The sequence below is a fragment of the Lutra lutra genome, chromosome 9 (assembly GCF_902655055.1).
Source record: "Lutra lutra chromosome 9, mLutLut1.2, whole genome shotgun sequence".
NCBI classification, from domain to species: domain Eukaryota; kingdom Metazoa; phylum Chordata; class Mammalia; order Carnivora; family Mustelidae; genus Lutra; species Lutra lutra.
In genome coordinates, this window is record NC_062286.1 from 41589805 (window position 1) to 41607825 (window position 18021).

The window sequence follows — 18021 nt, forward strand, 5'->3', positions numbered from 1 at the left end:
CAGAGAGCCCAATGTGGGGCTGGATCTCAGGACCCTGGGATCATGACCTGAGCGGAAGGCAGAGGCTTTAACCCACTGAGCTACCAGGTGCCCCAAAGCCCAACACTCTTACTCACTGCAAAAACCTATGAAGCCCCAGTGAAAAAGGTAACCTTCAAAGCCCCAGGTTGATTTAAATGTTGACCAGAGATGAGTGTTGAAGCTTGAGCCAGACCTGTCTAACTTGGTAGCTGTTGTTTTTTTTTTGTGGAGTGCTTTGTCTTCCGGGAGCATGGGTCACTCTCTCCCACCTTAGAGTCCTTTTTCAGGCAACAAAAAGCTTCCCAAGAATCCTCTCCTTTCCTTTCCTTTCCATAGGCCTCAGTCTTCTTTCCTTTTAGTACCAATTCCTGGGATTCCTCGTCCCTTTACCAGGCTGCAGAGTGGGACACACGTCACAACATCTTCAGCTACATACCAGAGTCTCAGGGAATCTTGTTCTCTCCTGGTATCTTGGATTTTCATTTGCTACCAAAAAAAAAAAAAAAAAAAAAAAAAAAAATTAAACAATACACACACAGAGAGCTTCCAGAAGATGTACTTGAAGAAGGGAAGTTATTCTAGAAGGATCAGAGGGTGGTGGAAAAAGAGCTTTCCTGACTATAATTCCAGAAATTCTCAATGCGAATCACTCATTCATGTGAAGACACTGGCAGTCTCTGTTAAAATGTACAACAAACATGTAATTTTGGGAGGGACTATCAAACTAGGCCAAAGTCCTAGTGTATTTCATCCCTAGGAGACAGCATGACCCTGAGAAACAGGGCACTGTTTGTGCAAGTTCTTAGAGGTGGTGAGAGAATGGCTGGACCCAGCACTGGGTATTGGGAGAGCACTGGCTCTCTAGGAAAAAGGAGAGGAGTCAGCCTTGGAAAGAAGGGGAAAAGAGGGACACTCAAACCAAGCTGTTTTCTTCATGGTTTTGCTGAGGACTGACCCTTGCTTGCTTATCAGACTTTCTCCTGGGAAGGGGCATCTGGTAGACACTGTGATGCACCATCCAGATGCCCCTTTAGTGAAAGACACACTGCCCTCCCAACAGGGAGTGCTGTTGGTAGTCTTCAGCTGCCTCCAGCTCCCCACAAACCTTTCAGGAATTTCCTGAACACAGGTGGGTGCCTCAACCTACCCTATGATCATACCCTTCCCAGGGCTGTTCACACCTTGGTGACAATCCATGCAGGAGTATAGAACCATCTTGTCCAATTCAGGGCAATTTTGAAGGTCACTGGCCAAGATGTCATTGAACCTGCACAAAGCTCGACCAATCTTGCCAACCTTGCTCTCTTCCCTTCTGCAGGAGTTGGACCCCAGGATACTCTTGCACAGGGTGTTCAGGCTCTGCAACAGGGCTCAAGTATGGGGAAAAGAAATTATATTTGGAAACCACTTCCTCTAAAGGGGAGGTCAAAGCTCTTGACACTCCTGAAACGATCCAATGCAGATGAAACCTCCCCTTTGCAGGTGCTGAGAGGAACAGTCATTCAAAAAAGTGTAAGAAGCTTTCAGAAGGGCCCTGCAAGTGCAATTCAGAAAGTTCTTTGTCCCCAAGACAGCAGAGGTGGCAGTGCCCACCCTGTATAAGGGAAAGAGCCTTTGCTCAAATCAGCTGGTGGTGCTAGTTAGCTGGTTCGTTCTTAGAAGTGCACTGTGTGATTCTGCCTCTCTTTGAAGTTGCACTTGAGATGAAAATAATCCCGTCTTTCTCACTGATTTTTTGTAGTCCTCCAAGAGCTGAAGCTCTGTCTGAGGTCAAATGTTTCTGATTTGTGTTGTACCATCTTCCATAAGTAAGGCCAAGGATACAAGCTCCCATTCACTGCATTTGTTTTATGAAGGGATTAGTCATACCTATAGTGATGCCTGAGAGCTCAGCCTGGCTCTTCAGCGTCTCTTGGCTACAATATGTTTCTCTGGAAGTGTGCCTGTATCACCAAGGATGAAGCAGCTTTTCTCCTTTTGGAAGGTGGCTGGAAGTTTTGTTTTTCCCCAGAAAGATGTTGGCAGAACTAGGCCAAGACCTCCATTTCTATGTTGAGACCTGCTCCCCAATGTGAAGGTATGAGGAGGTGGGGCTTTTGGGAGATAATTAGGTCATGAGGGTGGAACCCTATGACTGGGATCAGGGTCCTTATAAAAGGGGCCTCAGAGCACTGTCTTGCCCCCCTTCTGCCTGGTGAGGCTCTGAAGAGGACAGCCCAGAAGAAGGTCCTCACCAGAACCTGACCATGCAGGCACCCTGATTGATCTTGGACGTCCAGCCTCCAGAACTATGAGAAATAAATTTCTGTTGTTTATAAACTACCCGGTCTGTGGTACTTTATCACAGCACCCTGAGCTAAGGCCCTAGAAAAGGTTCCTTTTATTCGTTTCCACACGGCAGAGTCAGACTGCCTAGGTGAATACACACAAAGCTTTCGCATATCCACCTTGTAGCAGGAAGGTAATGTGTGATATTAATGCTTTTCCTTCCAGTATCTCCTTCTATTCATTGACCCTTTTCTCCCTGGTATTTCTAATCCTTCCCCTCACCAATTTCTTTTTGGCCTTCTCAGTCCATTGCCCCAGGAAAGGAATGTGTACCTAACACCCCCTGAGAATGACAGAAACAACTTAGATTTAGGCCAAAAAGTGTGAATTAATGTTTCCAAGACCAGAAAAGGATCCCAGGCTATGAAAGAGGCAAGGAGCAGGAGAGCTTAGGTGTTGATTCCCCCTTGCCTCCCCGCTTGAAGGTGAAGAGAGAATCCCAAAATGGTTATGTGAAGCAAGATGTATTAGTGTGTCCAAGTTGCTATAAAGAAATATTATAGACTGGGTGGTTTAAACAACAGAAATTTCTTTCTCAGGGTTCTGAGTTCTGAAAGTCCAAGATCAAGGTGCTGGCTAATTTGTTTGCTGGTAAGAGTTCTGCTGGCTTGCAGATGGCTGCTTTCTCACTATGTCCTCACATGGTGGGGAGAAAGAACTCTTTGGAATTTCTTTTTAGAAGAACACTAATAATATTGGTGTAACTTACTTGATTTAATCCTAATTACTTCCTTACTCTAAATATAGTCAAATTGGGGGTTAGGACTTCAAAATATGAATTTGGGGGGTGGGGAGATAACTTGGTCCATAACTCAGGAACTTGCTGCCCCCAACAAAGAGAGAAAGAGATAGATGGAGAGGCAGAGAGAGAAAGCAAGCCGACTGGTTATAAAATTCTGCTAAATAGTGTGTCCAGGCAAGCACGGATATTTGCTGTGGTTCCACATGGAACAAGAGGGGCTGAGTGGTTCTCATGTATCTGAGAAGAGCCCATAGACGGCTGATAGAGCCAGACCAAAAGGAATGCTGCAAGTAGGGGGAAGGCGTGATATAGCAGTAGCGGAGAACAAGATAGAAGGATGCACATATTAGGAGCTACCTGTGTAGATGGAGGATCACATGCTTCTTCTACTTCATTCACCTTACCCCAGCAGAAATCCAAATTTAGGTAAAACTCTGGTGAAAGGAGATGGATTTGAAATCCTGGCAGAATGGGGGCTCAGAATAAAATGAAGGTAAAATACAGAACTATAACTCCTCTTGTACATATATATTAAAAAAAAAAACACAAACGTATTTTGTTTATCAGGTAGAGAATCTACCAGAGTCTTGGTCAGATTCTCTTTCTGGTCTGATTGGATTATAAACATCAGTGACTATAGCTGATTTATTTCCTTAAAAACAATGCAAAGGGGAGACTTTGTTCCAGTAGACAGACCTCTTTCCTTAGCTCAGATCTGTCAAGATTCTTGGTTGCAAAGAGCGGAGACCACTTCAGGTTAAGTTAAGCAGAAAAAGACACTGCCCTGGGGTAGTAAGCATAGACACTAACTGTGCTGACTGCTGGTCTCCTGACTCCCCCACCAGCCTTGTTCTTGAGTCCCAATTGTCCTCTTTTCCTCACACATTAGTAGCAACATAGAAGGGTGAAGTGGGGGAGTGAGAGGATGGATATATGCGTGCATATGTGCAAAATAGATCTGGAAGTTACACAAGAAATTGGGTAATATGGATTTCACCCATGGAGAACTGGATGGTGGGGACACAGGTAGAAGGAAGACTTTTTATTATATAAATTTTTTGTAACTTTTGATTTTTTATTCATTGGAAAAATAGCCCACTTTAAAAATTAATATTTCTAAGTCCTTGCTCAGTCCAATTCAAAATCTAAATCTTATACCTATTTCAAAGCTCCTTACACGTTCTGAAGACTGGCATGGCTCCACAACCTGCAGCTGGGAAGGAGTCAAGGTCTGTTTTCTCCTTTTACTCTTCCTCATCTTCACTTCCCTTGCTCTTGGCTCCAGCAGTGGACGGGTAAGCTTTGGATAAAATCTCTTAAATCGGTGCAATTGGAGGTTCCCTTTGGTCCTTACACTCTGAAATGCTGGCTCTTTGTGGGTATTTCAGTGGCTCCTCACTTCCCCACCCTGTGTAGGAAATTCCATCTGCATAGTATCCTGATGAGGTATGTGCTCTTTGGCTGATCTCTTATAAACCCTACCCCACCATTGTCTCCCTCCTGTCCCTGGGGGATCTTTCATGGTCTTTTATGCTATAGTCCCTTGCCGCAGCAGAGGATCCTTAGAGGGAAGCTCAGCTTTCTTTCTTTGGAATCAATTTTACCCATGGGATTATTACACATCTTGCCATACCAAACAATGCCCTTCCTACAGACAAGGGTTGCTTCAGCCAGCCTCCTGCCTTGAGTTCTCCAGGCAGGAGACAGGCATTAGTCTTTACGTGTAGGTCTGAAATCCAAACTCAGGTTTTCCTGAGCACTCTGACTATATCTGTCTGGGACACTGAGGTAGGCTCATGGATTTCTGGGCTTCTGCGGGGATTTAGCCCAGATTCAATGCCAGTCCTTTTTGTCAGGAGCCTCTGCCACCAACTTTTCTGGGAGTGAGGGGAGAGGGGACCATTCGGGGACAACTCATGACTCAGCATTCCCTCGTTCAATGAATTCCAGTCATTTGCTTATTTGAGCTGTTAGAGTATGAGTGTGAGAATTCAAAGACAGGTTTGACCTGCTCTTATTAAAATCTGGAGGGGGCTAGCTCCTAGGCTGCCCACCTTACAATGTAGAGTTCTAATGGCCTGTTGCCCTCAGCTTTGGGGCCTTAGCCAAAGTTTTGTTACAAATGGAAATGTCCTAGTTCACATCTGGTTACTCATATCACTAAAAACTTCAAAATAACATCCTGCCACGTAAAGAAAGTTCTTATCTTTAATAACTACCATTTTACTGAACATTTATAAGATACAAAGAATTTTACATATTAATGCATTAACTATTCACAACACTATTATGATATAGGGATTTTCATGCCCATCTCAGTGAGAAAACCTGAGACCCATAGGTCCCATAGGCCGACATCAGAATTGGAATTTGAATCCAGATCTGTTTGACTTCAAAATCAATCTGCATATAAAAATGAGTAGTACAATTAGCATCTACTGCAATTGTCTCCCACCAACGAGCTACAGAATTACGGTGGAAGTATAGTTATTGTGAGTAATCGAAATACCCTTAGGCCCATCAAACATCGTGTGTGGATTCAATAAACAGATGTATATGCTATTTCTTATCTATCAATTCAACAAATAATGCTCAACAAAGGAGTTCTCTTTTTGTGCCAGGTGGGGATACATCAGTGTACCAAACAAGCTAAAATCCCTGTTCTTGTGGAAATAAAAATGTGTTAAAATCATACCAGAAATTACATTTTTTGTCATCACACATTTTACCAATTAACTAAAACTGAAAATATGACTTATCATGTGAAGGCTCAGGAAGAACTTTGCTATTGAAAATGAGTCTTCATACTGGGCCCATGTGGAAGCCACTGATAGTATTTAAATAAATGATTGCAAGGACACAATACATTAGATGAAGGAGGGATTTGTGAGTAGTCAAGTCCAAGCCGGCGCTGACAATATCTGGGTCATAGAAGAAATATTGGGCAATCTCCATTGGGTAATCCCATTCATACATCAAACAGCTCAGTGTAAATTATAATTACTAATTCAGTCAATTAGAATCGTAATTCCACTGATGAAAATGATGAGGAATCTCAGGAACATGGTTGGAGGCAGGGAGATGGATTACTTTTCCTCGTGTTTACCCTTTGACTCTGGGACTCTGAGGCTCCTTCTAAAGCTCTTACAGCAGTGACCATTGGTTTAAACAGGGAGCAGTCATATTTGATCTGTAACATCAGTCCTCCAAGATCCCAGGAAAAAGTCACTCATTCATTTAGTGCTACTTAAAAGCTGTATCATAGCTTGTTTAACCAAAAGATCCGTATTCCAAGAAATTAAGTGTCAGTAAGGTTGCTTTTGGTCTTTCTCATCATTTCTTACCTTCGCCGGGATAATAGCATGAACGCACTGTTACCGTCGGTATAGTTCTTCCAGGTCCTCACAGAGGGGGCCGGTAAGCAGTATTAGCCTCTCCACAAGCCAGCCGAGCTAAATGGAAGAGCAGATTGGTTTAGAAACACGGAGAGTTCTGCACTGCTCTTCCCATCTCGCCGCGACTTCCTAATTCCTCTTGCCACCCCATCCCCGCGGCAGGAGTACCCGCTTGCGGCTCGCTCCGCCTCCCGCAAGCCTCCACTTAAACTACAACCAGGTGGAAGCCACCAACCTACATTTCCCATAATGCTTAAGCGCTGACGGGCCTCGCGTGGGGTTTTCCCTAAGCTGCCGTTGTAATTAATGTTAGATCATAGCCACATTTCCGGGGAACGGCCGAGTTATCGTCCACTTCGTCGTTCAGATACCTTTTTCCCCCTCCACGTGCGATCTCTAATGTTCGGCGAAGAGGTCTCTGTGGCGGGAAATTCATTCAGGCGACTGCTATGGCCACCCATTTCCTCTTGGAGCCTCGGCCCCTGCCAGGTCCTCGGGGGCTTGGGAGTGTCATTGGTGGATGACCGCAGCTCCTGCTGCTGTCGCTGTCACCGCGACCATGGCCTCTGGCAGCAGCGGCCTGGCTGCCGCCCGCCTTCTGTCGCGCTCCTTCCTCCGTGAGTCCAGCCGAGACTCTCTCTTCCAGGCCTCCGCGAGTTCCTGGCCTCGCCGGGCCCAACATCCTGGTCCAGGCCGCGGCTGGGCCCTCTGGGGCCGGACCTCGGTGGGGGCCTGGGAGGCGCGAGAGTGCGGCCCCAAGCCGGGGACCACCTGGGGTGGAAGTGGCTTTGCTGGATTTGTAGGGTGGAACATGACCTGGGCAGCTGGGTTAAGTGGCGTGGCCGAGCCAAGATTCGGGTGTGGGAGCCCTGTAGACTTGGGGGCATGCTCTGCCCCCCGCGATGATGAATGGCCGGATGGGGGCGGCGTCTAGACTGTCCCTGTTTGGGAGTGAGAGGTGAGGTGGTCCAGGATTAACTCAGCTGGGAGAGTGAGTGTCTGGATTGAGGGGTAGGAGGAGGAATGTCTTAGTAGCACATTGGGAGAAGAGGGTGAGGCTGTCCCTTAGTTTCTGTTTTTGTTTTTCCCTGCAAATTGTAGACTAAGCAGAAAGGTGGGTTCTGCACCCCAGAGTGAGCATACCCCAGAATACTCCTAGAAGTTTAGGGTTGGCTGGGACTTTAACCAACTGTTTGCAGTGTCTCCACCAGGCGGTGTGAACCCCTCACTCCCTGAAAACTTAATACCCAAAGTTGCTAGTTTTTGAATAACGCTGACTGTTAAAAATTCTTGCTATGTTCAAAGTCTCTGTGTTAGGTAAGCTGTATAGAAAGAGACTTTGGAATCAAACCAAATCACATTTGAAGTCTGGCTAACCCCTTACAGTCTGTGTAATAACCCTGGGACTTTTCTTAATCGTGACCAGCCATTAGTTGTGAGATGCTTCCAGATTTAAGAGATGTTAAAAAGTGAAAAAATGCACATCTTAGAAAGGGTGCAGTACAGGATAATCTGGGTTCACTGTACAGAATAGTTGAAACAATTTACATAAGGCACATGGGATGTAATACACACTCAACTAAAGTTAGTTTTCTTTCTTCCTTTCTTACACTTTACTCCTAATTCTGTTTGTACTCAATATTGGACAGATTTAATTCATTTCTTGAGAAGATCACATTCCAAAAGTGTGCCAGGATAAGTATGCACTCAGTAGTTGCACTTACTTAACTCGACAACATGAGGACAGACCTCTGGCTAGATAACTTTGGCAAGTAGGAAAAATTGGGTTTATTTGGGAAAGTTTTCTCAAGATTCTTAATTGTATAATTAAAGGACTGTTGAAGGTGTCCTAGGCAGAAGGGGAAAAGGGATTAGTTACAGCCAGGTCATTCTCACCTGGGGTCCAGCTTATCAGATTTTCTGAAGAATCCTAGCCTCAGATAGATCTGCTGTCTTAGTAGGAGGAGAGTCTAGCAAAGTGTCTAAAGAATCAGGATCTTTAATCTGCCCTTAGCGGTCCTTTTCTCACAGAGCTGGAAGTTCTTTTTTCCTAGACTGTCAGGACCACGAGACCTTAAAGGATCATCTAGTTTAGCTTTCTGTTGCTGGAGTGTATCCTAGTCATGTGATTAATCTGTTATTAAGGGTTGGAGAGGTCTGAGATCTGAACCAAGTTATCTCCTGTATTTATGCAAGACTCTAGTGTTTAATGCAGAAAAACCTCTAAATCCTCGAAATCTTCTGTTTCTCATGCCACATGTTTAAGCCCATTTCCACTCCCACTAGAAAAACAGCCACAACAATATCACCTTATAAACTTTTTTAAAGGGTGGTCACAAATTATTTAGGCTCTAAGATTAGTAATAGACCTGAAGATGGCTAGCAAATTTTGTTTCCTCTGTTTTCTTAAGTTTCAGTTGATGGTATATTTGTGCTAAAGGTCACAAGTGTTGTAATATTGATTTGAGTTAGGGAAAACGAAAAACAAGAACAAAGCTCAAACATCTGTAGATGTCTTACAGAGCCCTGTTGGAATGTTTAGAAATTTTGGAGCCAAAATTTGGCTTGGTTTTATAGTTTACGAAACCAGTTTTATAGTTTCTGAAAACCAAACCAAGCCAGTATTATAGGTTATGAAAAAAGGGAGAGTCCAGTTGAAGTAGGGAGAGAAAATAAAATGAAAAATAAGGAAGATTTCTTCCATGAGAAAGTTTAAGGATTTTATAAGCACACTTAAAAAGTTGAGATAGTAAAGCTTTTCAAGAAATATAAAGCTAGGCAAGCTCATTTCAAACATAAGCTGGGGACAGGGGATAAAAAACTAAAACCTAAAAAAAAAAAATAATAAACATAAGCCAGGAATTCCTTTAAATTAGGTCTTGTAAGTGGGAAATAAGAGCCAGTATTTTTGAGCCTCCAAGTTATGGTTTTGTTTTTTTTTTTTTTTTATAGATTTTATTTATTTATTTGAGGGAGAATGAGTGAGAGAGAGCATGAGAGAGGAGAAGGTCAGAGGGAGAAGCAGACTCCCCAAGGAGCTGGGAGCCCGATGCGGGACTCTATCCTGGAAGTCCGGGATCATGACCTGAGCCGAAGGCAGTTGCTGAACCAACTGAGCCACCCAGGCGCCCCAAGTTATGGTGTTTTAATGTCAGAAAGTGAACCTTGCAATCCAGCTGGTCTCATCTGCAGGTCTCATATCTGTTTGGCAAATGAGGAAATAAACCCAGAAAGTTTCCTGGCCAATATCAGAATGGGTATTAGAGCTCTGGTCTTCTGACTCTGCAGTGTCCTTTCTACTAGTATGTGCTGTGTGATACTGTGAGTCTCTTTTTCTGAAGTTCTGGTCTTTCTTTTTCTTTTTAGTTCTTTTTTTCCTTTTTGGCCACCTTGTTTTGTTGAGGTGACTACCCTGCTCAAAGTTACCACCTGCCTTTTCCATGTGTTTGTCAAGCTGTGTAGGCCACTTTTGAAATCAGGCATTTAGAAGTGTAGTTGGGCAAAAGGGACCCTCAACGGTGATGTTTCTGGTACTACTGTCTGTTGCTGTTGCATCTAAGGGCCAAATCTCTGTTTCAGAAATACAAAATAGTCTTGATCTGAATGTTCCAGTGGAACCATGAGAAAGCAATTTGACTTTCTCACCTCAAACTCATTCTTCTGTAGAAACATAATTGGGGGTGTTCAAAATAATTTTTGTAAGCATAGGAGAACAATTTCATTTTACAGGAGGACAGGAATGTTGCTATTGACCCATTTTTTTTCTTTGTAACATTTTTAAAATTGGGTATTTCTTTTTTTTTTTTTAAGATTTATTTGTTTATTTATTTATTTGACAGACAGAGATTATAAGTAGGCAGAGAGGCAGACAGGGAGAGAGAGGAGGAAGCAGGCTCCTTGCTAAGCAGAGAGCCCGACGTGGGGCTTGATCCCAGGACCCTGGGATCATGACCTGAGCCAAAGGCAGAGGCTTTAACCCACTGATCCACCCAGGCGCCCCTAAAATTGGATATTTCTTATAATTGATGGTTTCTACAGTAAATTGGCAGCATTTTTTCTTTCTTGCTAGTATTTATTAGTACTTAAGTGGTATTTTAGATTTGATGAAATATGGCACTTTTGGCCAACTTAGCTTAATTTGTAAGTAAATATTAAATGAATATATAATTTTGCATTTGAACAGTGAATTGTCTGGGGTTTGGGAGTAAGTGGCTGCTGAGTTACTCTGCTATAAGGTTCTATAGGTAAGAACCGCAATGGCCTATATATATTATGTATATATAATATATGTAATTAATGAGTAACCATTTATTGATGCGTGCATGCATGGACACAAGGACACAGTTTGCGAGGTGACTTTGGAAGAGGAGTATTTTCATGAACAGAGATTCAGATTATTGGTTGGGAGCATGGTCCTGATCATACAAGGCTATGGTTTGAGTCACATCTGCGCATGTGCTCTCTGGCCCGACCTCCCAGCATCCCACAGCCGTCTTCTAAATGCTGTGGTTGCTCTCTTTGGGGAAGAGGACTCAGCATGTGGCTAACGGATACAAATTTATCACCCTTCTTGAAGGCACATGTCTCTCACATTACTCAGCCTGTTTCTCTCATAGCCTTTGTTACAGTTTGCAACTTCTGTAGTTTTGTGTTTCTTTGTTTACTGTTTAGCTGTCTTACAGGGTACGATGCTTCATGTGGGTAGGACCTGAGTCCATCTCATTTGCTCCTGAATTCCTAGTACCAGGCAGATAGCTTGGCACAAAGAACACCTCGAAGCAGTATGGTCTTTTCATTCTGAATTGGTAATCATAATGATAATAGAGAGCTAATAATGAAATAGCACTCCCCGTACCCTAGGCATTGTTCTATGTGCTTTTTATATTATAAACCCATTTAATTCTCCTATTGCCTATGAGGTACATAGTATTATTATCCCCATTTTTTTTTTACAGTGAGGCTGCTCCTTTAAAAATGTTTGTTATGGTAAAAATTTACAAGTATGTCTGTATACACTACATGTAGACATGGATTAATATAGTTATTGATAAACATAGGATATGCATGAGGAGATATATAGAATAAATCATAGGATTTTTTTTTTTTTTTTTTTTTTTTAGAGGGAGAGGGTGAGAGAGAGAAGGAGGGGAGGAGCAAAGGGAAAAGGAGAAGGAATTTTAAGCAGGCTCCATGCTCAGCGCAGAGCCGGACATGGGACTCCATCTCACAACCCTGAGATTTGATTGAACGGAAATCAAGAGTTGGATGCTTAACTGACTGAACCACCCAGGTGCCCCAGTGTTGGACTTATTTTAAAATATGATCATATGTTCTCTCTTTTTAGGAAACAGTTTACCTTTGTGTTCATGTAGGATGTGCATCCAATATTGGGAGCATACCAGCTACTTTGCTACCCAGTTTACCCAATCATCATCTCATACCAATCACAGAATAGTGGTGCTGTTATGGGCAGCTACTCCATTTATAGATGGGAAAACTGAGGTTAAGGGAGATCAAAAGATCTGTCTCAGGTCAGTGGTTGGTGAGGAGCAGAGTAAAAACTCAGGCCCAGGCCTGTCTGATTCTTCAGAGCAGTTCTCAGACGCTCCCGGATACAGTCCCAGGGTTAGGCCTTGATTTCTAAGAACTTGAAGAGAAGGTGACACCACCACATTCCCTGGAGGTGACCCAAGGTGTGGCAGCTACAGCCTTCATCACTGGGAAATTCTTCCTGGTGTCCAGCCTCAGGCCTTCCCGCTGCCCTAATATTTAATTTAAAATGCTCATTTTCTTAACAATAGTTAAGTTAGAGATCACATCACCTGTTGATTTATCATTTGTCTGTGTTTAGTTTTGTTTCTTGTTCATGACCTTTATTCTGTTTTTCTGTAAGGCTTTGGGCTCTACCTTGGTGGTGCTTCCTGTTGCCCAAGTTATTTCTTTGTCTGTTATATAAGACTCTTCCTGGTCTTTTACTGCCTTAACTCTCCTATTGTGAAATAGTCCAGTTGTGTTACATAAGTGCTTCTGGATTTTATTTGTTTTTTAAAAAAAATGTTAGTATGGAGTTTGTACTGAGCTCGAGCCCCGCATCAGGCTTTCTGCTCAGCAGGGAGCCTGCCTCCCTCCCCCGCCCCTCTCTCTGCCTGCCTCTGCCTACTTCTGATCTCTGTTTGTCAAATAAATAAATAAAATCTTAAAAAAAAAAAAGAGAGAGAACGGGGTGGGGGGGATTGTGGGAGGGAAGGTGAAGAGGTGCAGGGGTGAGGTTGAGGACAGGTTGCTTTCATGGGGAGCCTGCAACCTGTGATTCTGGATTTTGGATATTATAAAGTAGGGAAGAATGAGGAGAATGATGCAGGTAACTTAGAATTTGGTGGCTTCGACTTGGAATGTGAGCATATTTTGCATTATTTCTATCTCAGAGCTGTAGAGGCGCAGAAATTAAGGTGAGGAGAATTACAGTGTACTACAGCCAGTCTGTGGGGGTTAGGTCTTCCTTCCTCACAGTCGTGGTAGCTGGGAGAGTGCGCTTGGTTTAAGATTCAGGGCTGGGGCTCCTGGGTGGCTCAGTGGGTTAAGCCTCTGCCTTCGGCTCAGGTCATGATCTCAGGGTCCTGGAATCTAGTCCTGCATCAGGCTCTCTGCTCAGTGGGGAGCCTGCTTCCTCCTCTCTCTCTCTGTCTGCCTCTCTGCTTACTTATGATCTCTCTCTGTCAAATAAATAAATAAATTCTTAAAAAAAAAAAAAAGAACAAAACAAAACCCACAAAGTGCCATTTAAAAAAAAAAGATTCAGGGCTAAGGCACGTTCATCAGGTGTGGGGCGAGTTTCTGGGATTAAAAGAGCATTTGTGGTGATTATAGAGGACCATCATGGCTTGCTGGGGGCGCCTCAGGTTTTCCTTTGGGTTTCAGAGGACTTTTTTTTCTTAAAGATTTTATTTATTTATTAGAAGAGAGAGAGAATGCACAGGAGTGGGGGAGGGACAAAGAAAGAGGGGGATGGAGAAGCAAACACTCCACTGGGCAGGGAACCCGATGAGGGGCTTGATTCCAGGACCCTGAGATCATGACCTGAGCCGAAGGCAGATGCTACACTGACTGAGCCACCCAGGTGTCCCAGAGTATATATGCCCCAAATGTCCAAGGCTTATTCCTACCACAGTACTTTTCATACTGTGCACTTATGGCCTGTTTTATATCAGTTCAGGTAGATTGTGAGTTCCTTGAGGGCTGAGACTCTCTTATTCAACATTTTATCCTTGATACTTGGCTTTGTGGTTTGGCATAGGTGTTCCCCGATGGCTGATTGAATAAATGACTGATGACAACTCCAGAAACTGGAATATGTGCTTGACTATTCTAGCAACCTCTCATTTCAGTACCGGTGATACCTGGTCTGGCCGCATATAGATCTCTTGTCAGGCCTAAATATGATCAGGAATTTCTTATGTTTGAATATAGATTTTGGGTTTGGCCCAAAGTAATGAGAGGGTATTAGATGGGAGATCACATGCACATGCGCACACACATGGCAAGTCTCCCTAGTCGGCTTCCCAAAGGTTTAGAATGTCAGGGTCACTGCACAGTCTGAGCAGTACCAAAGGGCTAGGAAACTGGAAGGTGAATTGCTAGTCATCACACTTCCTGATGCAGTTTTTATGGGCACTAGACATCTTGGGTTGTGAAGCCCTGAGCTCCACAGGGTTGATACAGTAGGTCTGGAGTAGGAGTAGGAGAAGAGAGTGAACTTAGTTCTGCTATTGAGTCATGCTTTATGGATGTGGGCAGACCTGCTTTTTCTCAGGGTGACCAGGCCACCCCTGCCTCTGTGGAAGGAGAGGTGAACTGATTGATCCTTTCTTAAGACTGAGTATAAGAATACTTGTGGAGGCCCAACTTTACCTTCAAAAAGCAAGGGTTTCCTTTTAGCAAGTGTGGGCTCCAGATATCTTAAAATTGGATCTTATAATCAAATCTGCTATCCTGTCCAAAAACTTCTGATAGATGGACCATGTGTTGAAGATTCCAGGAATAGGAAGGACTGGTAGAACAGATTCTGCCAGGAATAGCGGCAGAAATACTTCCACAAGTATAGTGATTGTGGGTCTCTAGCTGGGAGAAGTGGGAGCCAAAGGCAAGAATGAGCCTTAATTGACAGCACTGGCTGGGGTGGGCCCTAACGCCATAAATTCCCTTTGTAGTGTTTGCTGTGCCAGGGTTCAGGTGCTTAGCTGTGCCTACTGTGGCAGGACTTGACCCTCAGTGCCTTCTCATGGCTCCCTGTTCAGCATAATCTAGTCTGAGAAGGCAGCTGTCTGTTACCTAGCAGATCCGTATGCACACAGAACACTCCTCTTCCCCTTGGTAAGGGCACAATCATGGCCTGTCTCTTTCCTAGAGGTACAGGACATTCCAAAATTCAGAGTTAGAAGCTGACATTAACATGGGAGTTGAAGACAACTCAAGAGATGCTTGGAGGGCCAGATACAATCAATTATGGAACCTAAGTTCTGAGGATTTAGGAGGGCATGAGGCAGCGATTCAAGATAGAAAGCTCGAATGGACCCCGGACAAATACTTGATGAGACGTTCTTTTCTGGAGCTACCTCAGTGGTAGGAGGAAGGCCTGACACTTTGAAAGGGTCAGGGATGGGCCACACAGACAGCAAGTTGGAGCTGAAATGAAGGTTTAAAAGTAGTCAGAAAGTAGCCCACAATTTTAATTCATCTATGCCCTACTTTCTACTGACTGTTGAAATACTGTGAGCTGGTATGAATACATAGATTTCTCAGTTTTTGTTGAGGTAAGTTGCTGAAGATAAGTTAGATGTTTATTACATGTTTTTCCCCTCATCTATTTATTTTATTTTCCCTATCTCATTTTTTTTTTTAAAGATTTTATTTATTTATTTGAGAGAGAGACAGTGAGAGAGAACATGAGCGAGGAGAAGGTCAGAGGGAGAAGCAGACTCCTCATGGAGCTGGGAGCCCGATGTGGGACTCGATCCCAGGACCCCGGGATCATGACCTGAGCCCAAGGCAGTCGTCCAACCAACTGAGCCACCCAGGCGTCCCCTCCCTATCTCATTTTTATGTAAGGTCTGGTGTCTTACATCAGAAGATATCAAATTAAGTAACTTTGGATTATATATTAGACAAGCTTTATCTTTGACTTAAGGTTTAATCTTAATACTTAATGTTAACATTTAATATTGTTTTGGGGAATGAGTTGCAGAATAGTTCCTACAAGTTCTCCCAACAAAGTGTACCTCTTAGCTTACGTATTATATACAGATGTTGAGCTTAAACAGGTTGGGTAAAGGGTGCCTGGTGGGCTTAGTTAGAAGAGCATGTAGCTCTTGATCTTGGGGTAGCGAGTTTGAGTCCCACATTGGGTGTAGAGATTACTAAGAAGATAAATAAACTTTAAAAAAAAAAATGTTGCGTAAAATGGGCAAAGGGTGTGGCTCTTTAGCAAACATAGTTACTACAAGTGATACCTAGTTTGCCATCCCTGGATTAAATTTGAGTCATTTGTCTTTGAGCCCCAATTTTCCTTCTGATGAATGATAGTTATAAACTTAAGCTTTTCTTTATACATTTAGAACAAGCTGCAAAATTGTTCTTGGTAAAGAGGGTGTTCTGGAACATAGAAAGGTGTTTTTTGTTTGTTTGTTTGTTTGTTTGTTTGTTTCTCTCTTTCTGTAGTCTTCGTGTCTAATCTGAAGTTGCCATGACCACAAGGTAGCCTCTGTATGAGAGGGTTTTTTTTTGTCACTAAGTTCAGTTCATGGTCCAAAATTTGTTTGAAGAAATTATAATGTGTCATATTTTCTTTACTTTTCAGTGCAACAGAATGGAATTCGGCATTGTTCCTATGTAGCTTCCCGGAAACATCTCTATATTGATAAAAATACGAAAGTTATTTGCCAGGGTTTCACTGGTAAGCAGGTATGTGTCAAGATGTTTTATAAAGATGCATATTACAGATACAGAAACATTAAACTATTTTCTGTTTTTTTTTTAAGAATCACAAAAGTTATATGATTGTTGCAGAAAAGTATACAGTACAGCGATGGAGTTATATCTTAGGAGGGGGTTTGGTGTGATAGTCAGCCTGTAAGATGAAAACTGTGTTTAAACTTATCTTGAAAATCCCTTCCTACAAGCACATTATGTTGGAAACTCAGATACTCTCTTTCAGCAAGTTTAACACCACTGGTTTTCCTCCAGCTCTGGAGTACATTACCATTTGTTTAATTAAAAACTAGGTAAAGCAGGGACGCCTGGGTGGCTCAGTTGGTTAAGCAGCTGCCTTCGGCTCAGGTCATGATCCCAGCGTCCTGGGATCGAGTCCCACATCGGGCTCCTTGCTTGGCAGCGAGCCTGCTTCTCCCTCTGCCTGCCACTCTGTCTGCCTGTGCTCACTCTTGCTTCTCTCTCTATGACAAATAAATAAATAAAATCTTAAAAAAAAACAAACAAACTAGGTAAAGTAAATGGCTTGTGTCCTGTTAAACACAGGATGGTGTGGGGAAATGCTCCAGCCCAGACAGGTGCATGGGAACAGAGACAGACAGAAGCAGCAGCACGCTGACTTGTCTCATGTTATACCTTCTCTGGCCAAATGGTCTTTGAGGGGACTAGCAAGCAAAATTGCCTGAAGTATTTTAATTTGTTCTCATTCATTTATATTCATTGTCTCTCCCTATCTCTGCTTACATCATAGAATTTGCTAAGTTCTAAATATATTTGCAATGTGATTCCACAATAACATGCAACATAAGAGTGTCCTTTCCCTCCTTCCTGTCATTTTACTCCATAATGTATATGCTACATTTATATAGAATCTATAAAATAGATTCATAAAAGAAAAATTGAATCTCAAGGTTCTGTGTATTTAGAACTTTAATAGCTATCACTAAGTTACCCTTTAAAACATTTGTACAGATTTGTAGTTCCACCAAAGTAGATGTGGATTTTTTTTTTAAAACAAAGGAATACTACCAAATCAATTAGAAGATAGCCATGAGCCTTAACTCAGAGTATCCCTATCATTATTAAAAGAAGACAGGAGTGCCTGGGTGGCTCAGTGGGTTAAGCTGCTGCCTTCGGCTCAGGTCATGATCTCAGGGTCCTGGGATCGAGTTCCCCATCGGGCTCTCTGCTCAGCAGGAAGCCTGCTTCCCTCTCTCTCTCTCTCTGCCTGCCTCTCCGTCTACTTGTGATCTCTCTCTGTCAAATAAATAAATAAAATCTTTAAAAAAAAAAAAAAGAAGACATGGCAAAATAAAAACAGTTCATGATTTTTTTTGCGTGATTTAAAAGTTAATGATTTTTCTGTAATTAAAAGAATTTTCAGGGCGCCTGGGTGGCTCAGTGGGTTAAGCCTCTGCCTTCGGTTCAGGTCATGGTCTCAGGGTCCTGGGATCCGCCCCGCATTGGGCTCTCTGCTCAGCAGGGAGCCTGCTTCCCCCCTCTCTCTGCCTGCCTCTCTGCCTACTTGTGATCTCTCTCGCTCCGTCAAAT

General features: G+C 43.1%; 1 protein-coding gene and 1 long non-coding RNA gene across 2 annotated transcripts in view; one reads left to right on the forward strand and one right to left on the reverse strand.

Annotated features, from left to right (window-relative positions):
• Positions 1 to 201: 201 nt before the first annotated feature.
• On the reverse strand, positions 202 to 6691 carry LOC125108754 (uncharacterized). Its single transcript, XR_007130003.1, has 2 exons — positions 6436 to 6691; positions 202 to 507 (listed from the first exon to the last, which is right to left on the reverse strand). It is a non-coding gene; the product is annotated as an uncharacterized LOC125108754 (long non-coding RNA).
• A 255-nt stretch (positions 6692 to 6946) lies between these two features.
• SUCLG1 (succinate-CoA ligase GDP/ADP-forming subunit alpha) overlaps positions 6947 to 18021 on the forward strand; it is a 31375-nt gene continuing 20300 nt past the window's right edge. Inside the window, exons 1-2 of the mRNA XM_047745025.1 lie at positions 6947 to 7103; positions 16340 to 16443. Coding sequence (XP_047600981.1) covers positions 7007 to 7103; positions 16340 to 16443 — 201 coding nt within the window. The 5' untranslated portion in view covers positions 6947 to 7006. The remainder of the gene's footprint in view (positions 7104 to 16339; positions 16444 to 18021) is intronic.